Source organism: Ornithorhynchus anatinus, unplaced genomic scaffold, assembly GCF_004115215.2.
Source record: "Ornithorhynchus anatinus isolate Pmale09 unplaced genomic scaffold, mOrnAna1.pri.v4 scaffold_93_arrow_ctg1, whole genome shotgun sequence".
Lineage (NCBI taxonomy): Eukaryota > Metazoa > Chordata > Mammalia > Monotremata > Ornithorhynchidae > Ornithorhynchus > Ornithorhynchus anatinus.
In genome coordinates, this window is record NW_024396943.1 from 1,856,571 (window position 1) to 1,876,183 (window position 19,613).

At 46.7% G+C, this 19,613-nt stretch overlaps 1 protein-coding gene across 5 annotated transcripts in view; it reads right to left on the reverse strand.

The window, feature by feature from the left end:
• Positions 1-2,179: 2,179 nt before the first annotated feature.
• LOC114809003 (telomere repeats-binding bouquet formation protein 1-like) overlaps positions 2,180-19,613 on the reverse strand; it is a 30,466-nt gene continuing 13,032 nt past the window's right edge. For 3 of the 5 annotated variants that reach the window (XM_039911082.1, XM_029057383.2, XM_039911083.1), the window contains 6 exons: positions 18,526-18,586; positions 18,311-18,426; positions 17,046-17,198; positions 8,685-8,821; positions 7,099-7,298; positions 2,180-2,935 (listed from right to left, as the gene is read on the reverse strand). In XM_039911082.1, coding sequence (XP_039767016.1) covers positions 2,893-2,935; positions 7,099-7,298; positions 8,685-8,821; positions 17,046-17,198; positions 18,311-18,426; positions 18,526-18,575 — 699 coding nt within the window. In that variant the 5' untranslated portion in view covers positions 18,576-18,586 and the 3' untranslated portion in view covers positions 2,180-2,892. Of the gene's footprint in view, positions 2,936-5,118; positions 5,194-7,098; positions 7,299-8,684; positions 8,822-11,077; positions 11,204-17,045; positions 17,199-18,310; positions 18,427-18,525; positions 18,587-19,613 lie in introns of those variants that run through there. The other 2 variants (XM_029057384.2, XM_039911084.1) reach the window with 2 other exon arrangements.

Genomic DNA, 19,613 nt, shown 5'->3' on the forward strand with positions numbered 1-19,613 from the left:
CATTTTACCACCTCTATGTGGATGATGCCCAAATCTACACCTCCAGCCCTGACCTCTCTCCTTCCCTGCAATCTCACACTTCCTCCTGACTTGAAGATATATCTACTTGGATGTTCCACCGACATCTCAAATTAAACATGTCCCAAACTGAACTCCTTATCATCCTGCCCAAACCCTGTCCTCCCCGTCTTTCCCATCAATGTACACAACACCACTCTCCTACCTGACTCACAAGCCCATAACCTTGGTGTTTTCTTCAACTCATCTCTCATTTCACCCACATGTTCAATCTGTCACCAATCCTGTCGGTGCTACCTCCACAACATCGCTAAAATCTGCCCTTCCCTCTCCATCCAAACTACCACCGTGCTGATCCAAGCACTTGCCCTATCCCACCTGGATTATTGCATCTGCCTCCTCACTGACCTCCCACACTCCTGTGTCTCCTCACTCTAATTCATACTTCACCCTGCTGCGTGAATCATTTATCAACAAAATTGTTCAGCCCATGTGTCCCCACTCCTCAAGAACCTCCAATGGCTGCTCATCCACCTCCACATCAAACAGAAACTTCTTACCATTGGTTTTGATGCAATCAACTCGCTCCACCCTACCTCACCTCGCTGATCACCTACTCCAGCCCAGCCCACACACTCTGCTCCTTCAGCTCCAGTTTGCTCACTGTGCCCTGATCTCATCATTCTCACTGCTGACCTCTTTCCCACATCCTCCCCAAAGCCTGGAATGAATTCCATCTCCATTGAGGCCAGACCACCACTCTCTCCACCTTCAAACCATTACTGAGTCACATCTCTTCCAAAAGGCCTTCCCCGATTTTCACTGGCTCACTCTCCCTTCTGCAACCTGTACACACTTCTATCTGTGACCTTTGGACACTTGATATTCGCCCCACCCCCAACCCCACACTTATACATCTTTAAGTGATAATGAATTATATGGTCATATTAATGTCTGTCTCCCCCTCAAGACTGCAAACTCTTTATGGGCAGGGAACGTTTCTGTAGGTTCTGTAGTACTGTATTCTCCCAAGAGCTTAGTACAGTGCTCTCCACATAGTAAGTGCTCAATAAATGCGATTGATTGGCTGAGAATCATGTTTTATCTGCTGCCTCCCTCTGTTTCTGTGACTCAGATACTGATACTGTGACAAAACTGCAACGGTAAGAACTCTGTGACCGTTCTTCTGCGGTGCCCTTAATTCAATGTGTAGGTTAGTGAATACTCTTGGGCCTCGGTGCAGGAGAGGGCCTATTGGGTTATAAGGGGCAGAAAATGAAATCGGGGAATATTCAAATGACCTAGGGGCCTTTTACTACAATTGTACTATCTGTCTTCAGCTGTGTCTAAACCAGGTCGATGATCTAGAATCAGGCTGTCATCAAAAACAATCAAAATGAACATTGCTTAAGAGAGTGGGAATGATAGCACAGCTTTTGCCTGTTCAAATGGACAACAAATGTGGGGGCGATGGCAAATGCTGGCTCGATTTAAAGGGGAACTTGTCTCGAGGTACAGTCCGCCTGACTCACATCGCATCTGTTTTCTTAAGGAACCTCATCATCAGATGCTTGGTGTTCAGCTGGCTACAGAGTTCTCATTTCACTGCAGCGGTTTCAGATTTAATATACGTTCCGTTAGAGGGAGGTGGTGGCTGCCATTTCATTCTTTTTAGCCAGAAGCTCACCATCAGGTTACATCTCATTTGTCATCAACCAAAGGGCCAAAGTTGTGCCCCCTTACATTCCTCAGGGAAGTATAACACAAGGGAATGCCTGAGCAAGTTCTTCAGAGAAACAACTGGCTTTCCCACACCATCTTTCCAACAGGGCCATACTTAAATGAATCATATATATGGAGTCGGTGGCATTTTGGGATCAAGTGAAACTTTCAATTCCAGCTTTAAGAGCCCTGAGTGTATGCGTACGAAAACCTTTCTTTGTCAAGTCACGTAAAAGAAGCGAAGCCAATATGTACGTAGTTCAAGGACTAAGTCGGGGCGTCGGAAAGCATGGTAGACAATAGAACAAAAGAAATAAGAACTTAAAAATGTAAGAGAACCGGTGATGTATAAATCTGTGGGGCCAAGGAGGACGCGTACAATTTCTGCAACCCAGAAATGTCTCTAGAATAAAAAAACAACTCAAAAGGACTACTCAAATATGATTTTCAGGAAAAAAAACTTTTAATAATGTTTCATCTAACTTACTTAAAGTACACATTGATCAAAAGTGCCTTACATTCTCTTCTGCCCATCAGGCCAGAAGTGATGCAAATGCATTTGAGCAATGGGCTTCATAACTTCTTCCTTGGTGGTAGGTTTTGTTCTTAATGGCTTAGGCAGAATGACATCTTAACGTCCCAGAAATTATTTCATTCACTAAGAATACTTTTAACAAACAAATTCAATTAATACATCAAACCTCCTATTTTAAAATTTAGTGACCTCTGCCCCTGTTAACTTTTTGTCTTGGGAAAAACAAAAGGCAAATTTGAAAACAGTTAAAAGCAGTGTATACTCGTGCGCTTCTTCCTTTTCGGCGTACCTCTTTAGCAAGCCAAAGGTCTCCCCAACTCCTGTTACAAGAGGACCCTTTAAGAAACAATATCACCACCCCCAATTTGAATATCTTGCAAAGAAACAATGTGGGATTGGCAAGATGAAACTTGCTCAAAACAGAATTGCCTAAACAGAGAATGGTATATATTTTTTAAAATCTCTACACAAAAACTCTTTTGGGAATTATATATCACTCAATTTCTCTAACTCGTAGTATTTATGGTCCAAAGCCACTGCAGTCTTCCTTCCTAGGTAAAACCATGAAGCTGAATTCCAGTGGTTTCCTGGTTTCTTTACTGTAGTCAAGATGGTGGCTACTTTTTCTTCTGCACCTTCTTTAGGGATTTTCGGGTTGTTCTATAATGGTTATGTAAACATGTAAGATGAAAGGCTTCCTGAGTCTGCATATCTGCACTACCACCTGAGCCATCTGTCCATCCACTCTGCCCCCACCCCTCACTCGGACAGTCGTAATGGCTGAGAGACTTGCCTCCGCAGAGAAAGTGCAAAGAGGGACACTACCTTCCCCATGGACCACAGGACAGACAATGCTAGGGAGCATCAACCACCAAGGGAGATTGATAAATAGGGAACGCCAGCAATTCTCGCAATCCTCGAGAATTGCAATCCTCCAAGTGCCACCCCCTCCACCTGCGCCTCGGACCCCATTCCCTCTCACCTTATTAAAACCATCGCCCCTGCCCTCCTACCTTCCTTAACTTCTATTTTTAACCACTCAATCTCCAAGGGCTCCTTCCCCTCTGCCTTCAAACATGCCCACGCCTCCCCCATCCTAAAAAAACCCGCTCTTGACCCCACTTCCCCCTCCAGTTATCGTCCTATCTCCCTACTACCCTTCCTTTCCAAAATCCTAGAACGAGTCGTCTACAATCGATGCTTAGAATTCCTTAACTCCCATTCTCTCCTAGACCCCCTCCAATCTGGCTTCCGTCCCCTCCACTCTACCGAGACTGCTCTCTCTAAGGTCACCCGTGACCTCCTTCTTGCCAAATCCAATGGCTCCTACTCCATTCTAATCCTCCTTGACCTCTCTGCTGCCTTTGACACTGTCGACCATCCCCTCCTCCTCCATACCTTATCTCACCTTGGCTTCACGAACTCTGTCCTCTCCTGGTTCTCCTCTTACCTCTCTGGCCGGTCATTCTCGGTCTCCTTCGCTGGAGCCTCCTCCCCCTCCCATCCTTTAACTGTTGGAGTTCCTCAAGGGTCAGTTCTTGGCCCTCTTCTGTTCTCCATTTACACTCACTCCCTCGGTGAACTCATCCGCTCTCACGGCTTTGACTACCATCTCTACGCAGATGACACGCAGATCTACATCTCCGCCCCTGTCCTCTCCCCCTCCCTTCAGGCTCGCATCTCCTCCTGTCTCTGGGACGTCTCCACCTGGATGTCGGCCCGCCACCTAAAACTCAACACGAGCAAGACTGAGCTCCTCATCTTCCCTCCCAAACCCGGTCCTCTCCCAGACTTCTCTATCACCGTGGATGGCACGACCATCCTTCCCGTCTCTCAGGCCCGCAATCTCGGTGTCATCCTTGACTCGTCCCTCTCGTTCACCCCACACATCCTATCCGTTACCAAGACCTGCCGGTTTCACCTCTACAATATCGCCAAGATCCGCCCTTTCCTCTCCACCCAAACGGCTACCTTACTGTTACGGGCTCTCGTTATATCCCGGCTAGACTACTGTGTCAGCCTTCTCTCTGACCTCCCTTCCTCCTCTCTCGCCCCGCTCCGGTCTATTCTTCACTCCGCTGCCCGGCTCATCTTCTTGCAGAAACGATCTGGGCATGTCACTCCCCTTCTTAAACAACTCCAGTGGTTGCCTATCGACCTCCACTCCAAACAAAAACTCCTCACTCTAGGCTTCAAGGCTCTCCATCACCTTGCCCCTTCCTACCTCTCCTCCCTTCTCTCTTTCTACCGCCCACCCCGCACGCTCCGCTCCTCTGCCGCCCACCTCCTCACCGTCCCTCGGTCTCGCCTATCCCGCCGTCGACCCCTGGGTCACGTCCTCCCGCGGTCCTGGAACGCCCTCCCTCCTCACCTCCGCCAAACTGATTCTCTTTCCCTCTTCAAAACCCTACTTAAAAATCACCTCCTCCAAGAGGCGTTCCCAGACTGAGCTCCTATTCCCCCTCTACTCCCTCTGCCATCCCCCCTTTACCTCTCCGCAGCTAAAGCCTCATTTTCCCCTTTTTCTCTCTGATCCTCCACCTCTCCCTTCCCATCCCCACAGCACTGTACTCATCCGCTCAACTGTATATATTTTCGTTACCCTATTTATTTTGTTAATGAATTGTACATCGCCTTGATTCTATTTAGTTGCCATTGTTTTTACGAGATGTTCTTCCCCTTGACTCTGTTTATTGCCATTGTTCTTGTCTGTCCGTCTCCCCCGATTAGACTGTAAGCCCATCAAACGGCAGGGACCGTCTCTATCTGTTGCCGACTTGTTCATCCCAAGCGCTTAGTACAGTGCTCTGCACATAGTAAGTGCTCAATAAATACTATTGAATGAATGAATTCTGCAACCAGCATGGCCACTGCCGCTCCTTTCTCTTCAACAGCTTAGCGACACACTTGAGAGAGCTCTGTGAAGGAGCAGAGAACAGGGACTGTGTCTATTTCGCACCTGTGTATTCTTCCCAGGACTTAGTATGCTGTTCTGTACACGGTAAGCTTCGAGACCTCCAGGTGCTCTGAGTGCTCTCCACCATCTGGCCCTCCCTGACCGAACTGCTCTCTCTACCGGCTGTCCCCCAAGTCGCTCTCCTCCTTTCCCCAAAGCCAACCTTCTGACTGCACCTCGTTCTCGACTCTCCCACATCCAAACCCTCATTCGCCCCCTTCCCTCGGCTTGGAACTCCCTCCTTGCCCCCGTCAAACAGAGCACAGCTCTCCCTATATTCGAATGCCTCCTGAAATCTTACCTCTTCAGGCCAGCTTTCCCCGATTCATTTCCCAACACCTTAAGTCATACAGTCCCTGTGGCCAACTCTAGCAGTTGCGAATTTATGTACAGCCTCTAGCAATCACTTACCATGTACAGAGCACTGTACTAGGGGCTTGAGAGAGTACACTATAACAGAGTTGGCAAACTTATTCCCTGCCCACAATGAGTTTTCAGTCTAGCACTCGATCCCCCATTTCAGCATTGGCTCCTTGTGCCCAGATTATGTGCCACTTGGTTATTCTGAATTTCCCAAAAGCAGCCATCAAGTACAATGCACCTCACCAAGTGGGTGCTCAACGACTGCTGTCACCACTCCCACTATTACTATTTGGATCGGGACAAAAACAATTTCCCCGCCACAATTCATCCAGGTTCTCATGAATAGAACTTTCTTGGCATTGTGGTCACACTTTTCACCGTGAAACACTGCTCCTGATTATTCACTCCCAACTACCCATCCAGTCACCCCGTTGCCGAAAGGCTTCAGTTCCGAAGTGGAAAGATTCCAGGAGACAGAGCCACAAGTAGTGGGAGGTAAGAGCTGAGACAGCCACTTGAGACAGTGAAGAGTGGACCCACTCTCTCCCCTAAAGAGGCTTTCCTTGACTGAGCCCCACTTTTCCTCAGCTCCCCCTCCCTTCTGCGTCATCACGACTCGCTCCCTTTGCTCTTCTCCCCCTCCCCATCCCACAGCACCTATGTCTAAATCTGTCATTTTATTTATTTATACTGATGTCTGTCAACTTGTATTGATGTCTGTCTCTCCCCTTCAAGACTAGGAGCCCGTTGTGGGCCAGGAAGTGTCTCTCTTTATTGCTGTATTGTAATAATAATGATGGCATTTGTTAAGCACTACCTAGAGAAGCAGCGTGGCTCAGTGGAAAGAGCCCCAGCGGGGGACTCAGAGGTCAAGGGTTCAAATCCCAGCTCTGCCGCTTGTCAGCTGTGTGACTTTGGGCAAGTTACTTAACTTCTCTGTGCCTCAGTTCCCTCAGCTGTAAAATGGGGATGAAAATTGTGAGCCCCACATGGGACAACCTGATGTTCTTGTATCCTCCCCAGTGCTTAGAACAGTGCTTTGCACATAGTAAGTGCTTAACAAATGCCACAATTATTATTATTATTATATACCAAACACTGTCCTAAGCACTGGAATAGATATACGGTTATGAAGTTGTCCCTCGCGGGGCTCACAGTCTTAATCCCCATTTTACAGAAGAGGTAACTGAGGCACAGAGAAGTTAAGTGACTTGCCCAAAGTCACACAGCTGATAAGTGGTGGAGTTGGCATTAGAACCCAAGACCTCTGACTCCCAAACCCGTGCTTTTTCTACTAAACACGCTGTACTTTCCAAACCCTCAGTACAGTGCTCTGCACACAATATGTGCTCAATAAATACAACTGAATGAACGAAAGATAGGTTCCCTATCCCCTCTATCATACAATGCTAAAACTCATTGAAGTGATCTGGCTCTCATTGTCACACAGTACGGCTACGCTGAAGTAAATGAAACCACTGTGCTGCCCTTGGTTGCGGTTTACCTTCTGACGGGTTTCTGCTTGCCAGAAAGAGTACTTGAGGGATCCCCTCCAGTACTCTCTGACTGACTCTGGACCTCGTCGTTTGCAGGTGGGTGGTAAATCTGAGCACCTAACACAGGATGCTGCTTTGGAAGGTCCTTTTCTTGGCCCTTGCCTTTCAGCAAGGAATCTCCAATGACATCTGCTTTAGGGCCTTGTTCCTGTAATACAAGACACCACAGAAAGAATTTCAAAGAGACAGGTTTGCCTGTGACTCCGCGTAGCACCGCCCTCACACAATGTGGAAAATGAGTGGCGTTAACTCGAGGAAATACAAGTTTTAAAGCCAGGGATTGGGTCTGCTAATTCTACGGTACTCTCACAAGCGCTTAGCACGCTGCTCTGCGCACAGTCGGCGCTCAATGAATACGACTGACCGATCAACCATCGGTATTCATTGGCTCACAACAAATACTTTTGAAAAGCTCAAAATAATAAGAGGCTAAATCAAAAGCAGGGCCAGGAGATACCAATGGCCGAGGCCCAGAAAAGGACGTCCTTCAGATGCACGGAGTTTGGGAGGGGACCTCACTTGGGTGTCGGTAATGCGATCCCTGCCCACATGGAGCTTACACTCTAGACTTGAACACACCTGGACAAAATCTCACCTTGGGCAGGGTCATTTCCTAACATGAAGAATGACTAGATAGATGCCCTTCGAACTACAGCAAATCAATCAATCAAGCATATTTAGTGAGTGCTTATTGAGTGCAAATTCATGCTTGAAGTTGCTGCCAGTTGCCGCTGACTCCAAGTTAATGGGGCCCTAATCATTATGCTCCATCCTAGGACCAGATTCTTTCCACTGCAGTATTTCTGCCCTACACTTCAGCATGTGTTATTATGGCAGAGGGTCTCTTAAAGAGCAAACCAATACCAGTATCTCTGTTCCATTTGGTCCTCATTTCTCTCAGGGGCACCCCAGGAGGGGCAGGGCCCATAGCCTCCCACATGTGCTGTCCCTCTTCCCTGCTCCCCTCCGCCTCTTCTGATGGGTCTTTGCCCCATCACCCTGGGGGTTCCACCCTCCCCAGTCAGGTGACCCCAGGGAGCTACCCACGTGAGGAGTGGCGGGGGAGAGAAGGGGCACTGGGGACTCGGGTGCGTGGCTTTGTCCTTTGTTCCCCTCTCCTGCACAACAGCAACTGTCCAGAACTCCGTTCCCCAGGAGGGGTGGGGTCCCCAGGAGGAAGGAGGGACATGGAGCCATTCGCCCAACCGGTCCTTCCCTACAAATGGCCCCGATTCCCTTCCCTGAAAGTCTCCCTTCACCTCACACAGAAAATAACATAATGAAAAGCCTGGAGGAATGGCATGAATTGTCATTTTCTTTCCTTCCTTCCCAAAATTATCACTCACATGTAAAGAACTATTAATCAGTCGATTATTGATTGAGCGCTTACTGTATGCAGAGCACTGTGCTAAACGCTTGGGAGAGTATGCTATAACAGAGTTGGTAGACACGTTCCCTACCCACAACGAATCTCTCAGGCCTTCTCTAAAATCTTTGGAAGAAGATTTATAATCTTTGAAAGGAACAGGCAAACCTCATCTTCTTCTCTTTTAAATTGTTCTTTAAGCAGGGTGTTTTCTGTTTTCTTCAAGCAGCCAAGAGTGTTTCTTTGCTCTCTTTCAGAAGCATCTTGCGGAATGAATGCCAGAAGCTTATCAAGTAAATTCTCAGCTGTGTAAAAGGGTGAAAAAAAGAATTGGGACATTATTATAAATGCTTTAATGTTAATGCTTTATTGTCTTGAAATAAAATTCACAAAATTTGCCCACCCACCTCTCTGATGTCACCAAACTTCAATTCACAAAACTTCACATAACACACTAAGCTTATATCTCATTCTTTGTCCCAGAACCTCAATTGTCCTTTGGAAATAACAATGGGAGTAACAACAAACAGGGAAAATAACGAGGAAGCACTTAGTACAGTGCACACATTAAGTGCTCGGCACACAGTAAGTGTTCCATAAGTATGAGTGATTGATTGGAATGTGATCCTTATTCAGTATTTTATTTGCAGAATAAGGTTTGGGATGCAAGTCACTAACCTGCCGGTAATTTGGTATCAAATCGTTTAGCTCTCCTGTTACCTTCAACTGAAAATCCTAACGAGTCACAGATGAGAATGTTTTCCTCTCATTTTTTAACCTAACTGGAGCTCCAATTCTAGATGCCTAATGCCTGTTCTTTGAAATAAACCAGTGAATAGGGGAACTAACCCAAAGTGGGTAAGAGACCCTCCACATTGCTAAACCCGCCACTCTTCCTCCAAAACGCTGCCCGGGCGTGCCCCTTCCTCCTCAACCAGTCAACACACCAGTTCAAGTTCTCTTTGTCTCATTTCCTCCTTGGTTTCCCTGCCTTCAGGGTCGACCCCTTCAGTAGACCTGACATGCTGCTATCAGTCAGTCAGTCAATTTGGAGAAGCAGCGTGGCTCAGTAGAAAGAGCACGGGCTTTGGAGTCAGGGCTCATGAGTTCGAATCCCAGCTCTGCCACTTGTCGGCTGTGTGACTGTGGACAAGTCACTTAACTTCTCTGTGCCTCAGTTCCCTCATCTGTAAAATGGGGATTAAGACTGTGAGCCCCACGTGGGACAACCTGATTCCCCTATGTCTACCCCAGCGCTTAGAACAGTGCTCGGCACATAGTAAGCGCTTAACAAATACCAACATTATTATTATTATTATTTACTGAGCGCTGAGTGTGGATTAGACTGTAAGCCCGTCAAACGGCAGGGACTGTCTCTATCTGTTGCTGACTTGTTCATTCCAAGCGCTTAGTACAGTGCTCTGCACATAGTAAGCGCTCAATAAATACTATTGAATGAATACTAAGCGCTTGGGAGAGGACAATATAACACATCTCAGGACACCTATCTCCACTCCTCAAAACCTTCCAAAGGCTGCCCATCTACCTTCGCATGAAACCAGAACTACTTCCTTTGTCAGCTTTCTCCATTTTTAGATTAGTCCCCTTCATCTTCCACTGCCCTGCCCACAAATTAACTGTCCCTTCCCCTCGGCTCGCCCGCTACCACGCCCTCGGCTCACACTCGTCCCTGCCCTTCAATTCTCTCCCTGGCCAAATCCGCCAGGCTTCAACTCTATCCATCTTCAAAGCCCACCTAAAATTCTGTCTCCTCCCCCTTGCCATCCCTGATTAACTCTCAACACTTCATGTTAGAGCAACCCTACGGCCATGCTTTAGCCCTTAGGTTTCCACACCCATCCCTGGTGTGTGAATAGAGACGTATGGCTGATGGTTCATCTGACTGTTCATTCCGACTTTGACTCTACTCCCCTCTCCGATTCTCATCGTGCCAACTACTCCCACTATTGGTACAGATTTTGTAGGTCTGTCTCCCCCAAGAGGACTTCAGCTCCTTGAAAGTAGGGAACGTCTGGCTTCCTCTGCTCTACTCTCCCAAGCTGACTTTGGACACAGGTGGGAGCAGGGAGAAGGGGTGACCGCTGGTGGGTGCAGTGGGACCCAGAGAAGGCTTCTCTCAGAAGAGGGGAGACATAAGCTGGTTTGGGGGCCCTCTTGGTACCAAGGGCAGCTGGGGGAGATAAGGGGATGTGAACGAGGAGGCAAATCATGAGGTTATGAATGGTCTGAGTGACAATTCAGACCAGGAAGTGGAAAATCGGAGTTGGAGAGGAGAAAAATGCTGCAGTGTCCAACTGTCTGCTACCCAGGGAGAGAACTCCTTCTGATGCTACGAGGACAGGTCCAGAGGGTATCTGGGCCTGGATACACAAGCAATCGGCTGGTGTTTTCCTTATCCGCCTTTGAAGCAGATTTGCTTTCTACCACAAATTCACAGCCTCGAAGCACACCACAATTCTTAATCGTCCATGTACAAGGAAGCACAACATTTTGAAGCAGATTAGGGAGGATCATTTTTCCAACAATAATGATAAACTTACCCAAAACTTTACAGTTGTACAGCACAATAAAAACGATGTTGCTTAAAACCTCATAATGAGACTCAGCTAAGGAGTCGATGATAAATTTAAGGCCATTGCTCTGGAGAAGGCTATTCAGATTTTGCTCTGAAGGATATAATGAAGATACAGTTAAAATCGCCTCTAAATCCACCACTGCTAACACTTTTCTCGAAGGATGTCTCCACCCAGTTCAAACAACTGATGATAATAGTATTATCAATAATGATGGTAATTATAGTAATGGTATTTGTTCAACACTTACTATGCACCACGCACCGTGCAAAGCACTCGGATTGATACGAGATGATCGGGTTCACGGTCTAAAGGGGAGGGAGAACTGGTATTGAATCCCCATTTTAAAGATGAGAAAAATGAGTCACAGCAAGTGAAATGACCTGCCCGAAATCACAAAGCAAGCAAGTGGCAGAGACAGGATTAGAACCCAAGTCCCTCGGCTCCCTGTCTGGTGCTTTTTCCACCAGGCTTCGCTGTTTGTCTTTCAGAAAAATCCTCCCTAAATGCTTCTCTTAATCACTGATTCTATTCCTTAAGAGATGCCAGAGAAGACGAGGAGGTGGAGGGGAGAAAGGGACACAGAAATGGCTCATTTGAATACATCTTCCATTTAGGAAACACTCTTTCCTTCCAAGGCATGAAGGCTTTTTAAATGATTACCTGCAGTGCCAGCTACTAACTCTAAGAATATTCTTTTCCCTAATTTGAAGATGACTATATAGTCAACTCTTCCAGATTCTTCTACAGCCAAATTCCTTGTTTGTGGCTAATTTGGCAATTTTGCTTCATTCCCTGACTCTTGCTATGCTATTTGTGCATCTCCTTTGTCCTTAGCATCTTCCATCATCACCAGCAGAGCCTACCACATTCAGAGCACTCTAGAAAGTGCTTGGGAGAATACAATAAAGGTGGTAGACACAATCAAGTGGGGAAAACAAACAGGAGGAAGAAGGAAAGTGGATATTCATTGTTGTATTTATTGAACGCTTACTGTGTGCAGAGCACTGTAATAATAATAATGGCATTTGTTAAGCGCTTACTATGTGCAAAGCACAGTTCTAAGCACTGGGGTAGATACAAGGTAATCAGGGTGTTCCACGTAGGGCTCACAGACTTCATCCTCACTTTACAGATGAGGGAACTGAGGCCTGGAGAAGTTAAGGGACTTGCCCAAAGTCACACAGCTGACAAGCGGCAGATGCGGGATTAGAACCCATGACTTCTGACTCCCAAGCCCGGGCTGTTTCCACTAAGCCACTAAGTGCTATGCGAGTGAGCACGTGCTTAAGTAAGAGGGGATGGAAAAAAGTGCATCAGCTGATTGTGAACAGATAAATGACTAGTTGCTGACATGCTGAGGTGAGGGTTTTCATTATTAATAATAACAATAATGATAAAATGGGGGCATTTGTTGAATGCGTACTATGTGCCAAGCAATGTACTAACCGCTGAGGGAGATACAGGCAAGTCGGGTTGGACACAGTCGCTGGGCCACGTGGGGCTCACCGTCTCAATCCCCATTTTACAGATGAGGTAACTGAGGCCCAGTGAAGTGACCAACCAGAGGAGAGGAGAAATTGGTCAAGGGATGCGATTTCAATACTCCCCACCAACTAGAGCAACTGGCAAAATGTCTACTTGTCATGCCTAGAGATACACTCTTTAGATATACGGGACCCTACAATCGACCAGTGTACATTTATGCTGAGTAGACGGTGGTGGGATCAGTTCGTCCAGAGTAGGAACTTCCTGCTATTGCCTTGAAGGCACTCAATCAGCTCCTTCCGGCCTACTTAACCACTCTCTACTCCCACTCCGCTCCAGCTCGTGTGCTTCGTTCTTGCCGAGCTAACAGGGATCCCCGCGCCTCATTCTTGCTTCTCCTGTCACAGCCCTGTGGCTCACGCCCTGCCCCCCCCACAGGAAACCCCTTCACACCTCCTCAGCTTAGTTCTGCACAAAATAACCACTCAATAAATACCACTGATCAACTGACTGGTGTATCGATCACTCTGCCCACATGTCTCCTGCCCTCCAAACCCTCCCCTGGCTCCCTGCATCTCTCCCCATCAGGCATAGAGGCCTGCACGGCCGGCTTCCGGGCTCTCCACCATCTGGCCCCGCCTGAGCTACCTGCTCTCTCCACCTTGCTCTCCTCATTCCTCCCCAGCCAGCCTACTACCTGTACTTCGCTCTCTATTCTCCCTCCTCCGCCCCCTCATTCAACTTGTCCACCCGGCTTCAAACTCCCTCCTTCCCCACATAGGACAGACTACAGCTCTCCCGACATTCAAATACTTCCTCAAATGCCACCGTCTCTAACGAGCTTTCCCCACTTCACTTCCCAGCACTCTGAGCCTCATCATCCCTTCGGCCAACCTGAGCACTTGAGAGTTCACTTACTTTTCCTCTCTCCCCCAACACGCAATCCCCTCCCCGCCACACACCGTTAGCACTCGTTATTTGTATGTGTCGACTCCACCGATGTATTCTGACCACTCTAGTTGAAAATAATTTTCCGACTCTGCCCCGTTAGTGTAAACCTCTGGGCAACAGGTACCGGGTCACTTGGCTATTCTGTGGGGCCCGAGAGCCTACCAGGTAAAGGTACACTGTCCCAAGTATGTGCTTAATGAATGCTGCTACTACTAATACATCTGACAGTGCCTATCTTCAAGGCCCTTTTGAAATCACACCTTTCCCAGGAGGCCTACCTTGAAGCACCTGTCAACTCCTCACCCCATTTACTTCTCTGCTTAAAGCCACTTGAACATTTCCCAATCCCCTAAGCATTTGGGGAATCACCTCCACACCTGCAGCACTTACGGACATCTCTTTGTCAGGTACTGCTTCGCCTCCCTGAAATGTATTTCAGTGTCTGTCACCCCCCGCTAGATGACAAACTCTAGGTTACAAACTCCTCCTGGGAGGAGATCGTGGCTACAGATTCTACTGGTCTCTCCCATGTGCTTAATCCAGCACTCTGCACACTCAATAGGTGCTCCATAAAACCACGGCGATTGATTGATTGAACAAGATTAGAATGCTCATTAGGAAGAAAGCGACAAACTAGTCAATGCCAAATCATCGATTCAAATCATTTGCATGATTCCTTTGAATTTTTCATGCTGCTCAGTATTGCCATGCAGCTGATGTAGCAATCACACAAAGGCCTCCTCCGAAATTCATAGAATACAATTTTTGGCCTTTTAATTTAGAAAAATTTTTATGTTCTTCATTTTTCTAGAAAGTTCTATAACTTGATTTCGTCAAAGGAACATGGCCCTAATCATAAGAACCATTCATAATTTCCTTCCTGAACAGGAACTGTGACATCTGTATGAAGACAATACCAGTCAACACGATTTCCATTACCGCCACGGGAGAACTTCACTGGCAGTGCTGTCATTTTTAGGCATGAAGGAGGTGTATACAAATACATGCACCCATACACTATATAAAAATAAAAAATGGAAACGTGGACAAGCCCACTCACTGCTCCAGGGCTTAGTACAGTGCTTGGCACATAGTAAGCGCTTAACAAATACCACAATTATTATTAATAATACACATACTTACCACACGACTCTATGCAATGCCCAAGAGTAACCAGAACATTTGTTTTCTCTCCAGAATCCAGACACACCAGGAACAGCAAAGTCAAAAGTTTGGGCACAACTTCATGCTTCGCTAGAATTCTACTACCAGGAGCTAGCAGTATAAAATATTTTTCAACACAAGTATAATTGACACAAACATTTGTAATCATCAGGGTGAAACGCAAAATCCAAATAGACATCTTTCAGGTCCTCCTCTGCCCTTCCTCGAGCATACGGACCACTGTCCCCTGCATTAATCCTCAAACTCTTGCAAATCCAGAGCCATTCAATGACAGTGATCTTCTGCAAGGAATCAATTCCTATCAGGCACATGGGCGCCGCCGCATGGTTGCCTCTCTCAGGGGTGATTCCGCCCACCCAGGGTTTAGCTGTGCTGTCGCTACAACACGCTGATTCCTATCGAGCTGTGGACAGTGAGATACTTCCACCTGGCATACAACGGTGCTATTACACGAGGCTCTTCCACCTACCTGTCCTATCACGCTCACAGACACCACCGGGCCCCCTTGTCCCAAAAGAGAGTGCTCTCAAGGCACGTGATTTGCACTCTCTCTCTCTCTCATTCATCCATTCTCTTGTCACACCAGACCCCAGCATGCACTCTTCATTTCTTCCAAACTTTCTCGCTATGCCTTTTCAGCTCTCCTGCCTCTGACCCCTTGCTCGTATCGTCTCACCTGCCTGGAACTCCTTCCCCCTTCCAATCTGCCATAGTACAGCTCTCCCCATCTTCAAACTTTTTCCTAAAACCCCCTCTTCTTCCAGAGGCCTTTCCTACCTTTCCTGATTAAGCAAGCTTCCCAGGTTGTGTCCATCCAACAGCTACCCTTAGCCCTTCTGTTTATTTGCCTCATAATAATAATAATGTTGGTATTTGTTAAGCGCTTACTATGTGCAGAGCACTGTTCTAAGCGCTGGGGTAGATACAGGGGAATCAGGTTGTCCCACATGAGGCTCACAGTTAATCCCCATTTTACAGATGAGGGAACTGAGGCACAGAGAAGTGAAGTGACTTGCCCACAGTCACACAGCTGACACGTGGCAGAGCCAGGAGTCGAACTCATGACCTCTGACTCCGAAGCCCAGGCTCTTTTCCACCGAGCCACGCTGCTTCCCAACAGTACATAGACACATTCTCAACTTGTAGTAATTTACCCTTACCTATTCATTCTTCCATCCTCCTGCTACCAACAGTCATAGTCAGTCATAGTCAGTCAGACAATCAAATTTATTGAGCGCTTACTGTTTGCAGAGCACTGTACTAAGCACTTGGGAGACTACAATATAATAGACACATTCCCTGAATTTCTTTCCTCTCAACTGTGAATTCATTCTTTGCCTCTTTTGGTTGTGGCTAGTTGTCACAATGCTTTTCCTTTGACAGACCATCCCCACTCAAATGCCACTGACTGATCAACAAGAATCTTATCAAGGACTCATTGTGAGCAGGGAATATGTCCGTTTATTGTTGTAGTGTACTCTCCCAACTGCTCAGTACAGTGCTCTGCACACAGTCAGTGCTCAATAAATACAACCGAATGAGTGAATGAAAACAGGGACATCGTGCGGTTGGAGCGGTGATTGGAGGAACGGAGAGGAAGGAGACGATCTGTGATACGACACTGAGATAGAATCAGTGGGTGGGTCCTGGCGATGATTTCAATTTGGGCAAAGAATGAAAAAGAGGCATCTAAGATGATTCCAGTATTATGAGCAAGGGGGCAGAGAAAGGACAGTTAACACCTTTGACAGCAATGGGAAAGGTGGGAGGAGTTAAGCAGGGCACAGGATTAGCTCGATGGAACAGGACACAAATGCACCAACCCAGCATAGTTAAGGGGGTGACTGCTCCCTGCCCCAGAGTTGGGACTGCAGGGAAAAAGTTCCCAAGGCTTCTGAATGGATCAGGAGGGACTAACAGGAAATGGAGCCACCAGCTGGTGACTCCACTCAGCGGTGGCTGCCATCCAGGGTCAGATTTAGGGGGGGGGGGGGCGGGGAGGGGGGTGCTCAGTGAGATGACTGGGCAGGGGGCTTAACTCTTTCCCAACAGGCTCCTAGGTCTTCCAGGGCTATTTTGCATCCCCACCAGAACCTAGGGCGGTGGCAGTTGTGGCGACAGGAGGCGGAGGGTACTGAGTTTGGGATCCCAGAGGGAGAGCGGCAGTATGAATGATAAAAAAACCATAAGCCCTTCACAGCATTTGTGTGTGAATCAAGTCTCTAAAAACCAAATCCCAAACTGTGGAACAATCATACAAAATGGAATTACTGGAATACGAGATAAACATGCAAATGTTTGAATCACTCACAGTTATGGGCAATGCAGACACCCATGGTACTTGTCACTGCTACTGCCATCTTAGCACTAGGAATACTCTCTCTTGAATTGCTGACCAGCTTGGTAAAAATGTCAGCCAAACCATCCAATCCACCAACAGATATGAAGAATTCCTGAACTGGTGCTTCAGGAATAAAGTTATAAAACAGTCAATACTTTTATCAAGCAAAGGGATCATTGCTGTTCTGAAACATTCATTTCACTAAGCTAATTTTACGTGAGTATCACTCACGACCATGTACCCAACGAATACAACTACATCGACATTTCTAGGGCAGAATTTGTGTATTAAAAGGACACTTTTCCATGTGCATATAAAGAAGTATTTTAGTAGGGACAGGGACTGTGTCCTAAGTTCCTACCTTGGATCTACCCCAACACTTAGAACAGTGTTTGGCACACAGTAGGCGCTTAACAAGTACCATTATTAGTATTATCATTATTATTTGGGTGTAGAGGAAAAACAGATGGGGGCCTAGAACTGAGCCTTGAGGGATCCCTATTGTCAGAAGGTGGGGGGCAAAGGAGGGGACAGAAAAAGAGACTGAAAAGGAGTGGTCAGAGAGAAAGGAGGAAAACCAAGAGAGGACAGCCTCAGTGAAGCCAAGGTTGGATAAAGTTTCAAGGAGAAGCGGGTGGTCGAGAGTGTTAGAGGCAACGGAGAGGTCTAGGAGGACCAGGACAAAGTAGAGGCCATCAGATTTGGCAAGAAGAAGGTCACTGGTTACCTCAGAGAGGGCTGTTTCTGTGGAGTGAAGGGGACAGAAACCGGATAAGAAGAGATCTAGGACTTTACATTCCTTGAAAAGCGTCACTGCACTCTTCTTTATAAAGCGCTTATAAGCTGGTACCACCATCTGGGTTAAGTTTACCCCAGAAAAACTCAAGCATCGGACTGAATCATGTACACTTATTATTCCATGAGAATGGTTCTCCTAAATGCATCTCGATTAAGAAATAATTGACACTTATGGTTCCCTGCCATTACGAGGCCAATAAATAAGCTAAGGGGATGAACTACGTCAGGCTTGATTCGTGCTTCTAACAAGGTCTGTGCACACGGCAAAATGGAACTGCAAATCTTCTGATTTTCCTCTGACAAGAAAAGAAACTTAAACTGAATCAGGTCAAAGTTTAAGTTGGCACAGGTACACGACTGGAAAAATGCAGCCATCAATAATTTTGCCACGTTCATTTCAGTAGCCACCAATTCCATAGAAAATTCAAGATAATCACCATTTGGAGGATTATTGACAGCTGCAGTCAGAGCATTGCACACTGCATACCACAGGGAATATTTCTCCTGACAGCTTTGGATCGAGGAGTCAATTTCTGATTCTATGAGAGTTTCTCTATTAGGAAACAAGCAATTAAGATGGTCAAAATGCTTTAAATTGGCAGGCATTTGTTACTCATTACCTTGACCAGAGACTAGTTTCTTATTTGTTTACCTGAATAACTTTTGCAGAACAGGAATACAGCCCGTTTCTCTCAAAAGCATCTGTCCAGCCCCTAAAAAACAAAAATTGGTTAGATGTCATCATACAAATTTAACTAAGCCCTCAGTGACTCTACATATTCTTAACTGCTTGAGCTTATGGAAAAAGTAAGGATGGAGAAATATGGCCCCGAATGACAAAGACTGACAGGGTAGTAGCGGATCTCATTTTTCAATACACGAAAAAGCTCATTTTGCTTTTTCACAGTGCTCGGTGAACTGTGCTAAGTGCTTGGGAGAGTACAACAGAGTTGGCAGACACGATCCCTGTCCTTGAGGAGTTTAGTCCACTGGGGGAGACAGACATTTAAAAAATTACAGATAGGGGAGCAAAGCGTGCAGGCTGGATAGCCTGTAAACTCGCCATGGATGGGGAAATGTCTGTTGACTCTCGTACTGCACTCTCCCAAGTGCTCAGTACACCGCTCTGTAAACAGTAAGTATTCAGTAAAAATGACTAAATGAATGAATGAATGAATGAATCAGCATGGTACTCAGTGACCTTTGGCAGGTCACAACTTCTCTGTGCCTGTTACCTCATCTGTAACATGGGGATTAAGACTGTGAGCCCCATCTGGGACAGGGACTATGTCTAACGTGGATACCTTTTTATCAACTCCAGCTTTTTGTTCCTTTTTAAAAAATGTTTCTTTTTAAGCACTTACTATGTGCCAGGCACTGTACTAAATGCTGGGGTAGATACGAGTTAATTGGGATGGACACAGTCCCTGTCCCACATAGGGCTCACAGTCTTAACCCCCATGTTACAGATGAGGTCACTGAGGCCCAGAGAAGTGAAGTGACTTGTCCAAGGCCACACAGCAGATAAGTGGAGGAGCCGTATTTGGAACCCAGATCCTTCTGACTTCCAGGTCTGTGCTCAATCCGCGAGGCCATGCTTAGTAGAGTGTCTGACACACAGTAAGCTCTCAAGTACCACCAGCAAAAATGGGGCAAATAACATGGGTACTGTTTTTCTACATCCCTTCAATAACGCTACACTTACAGGGTTACAGTAGTGAGAATTAGCAAATAATTCTA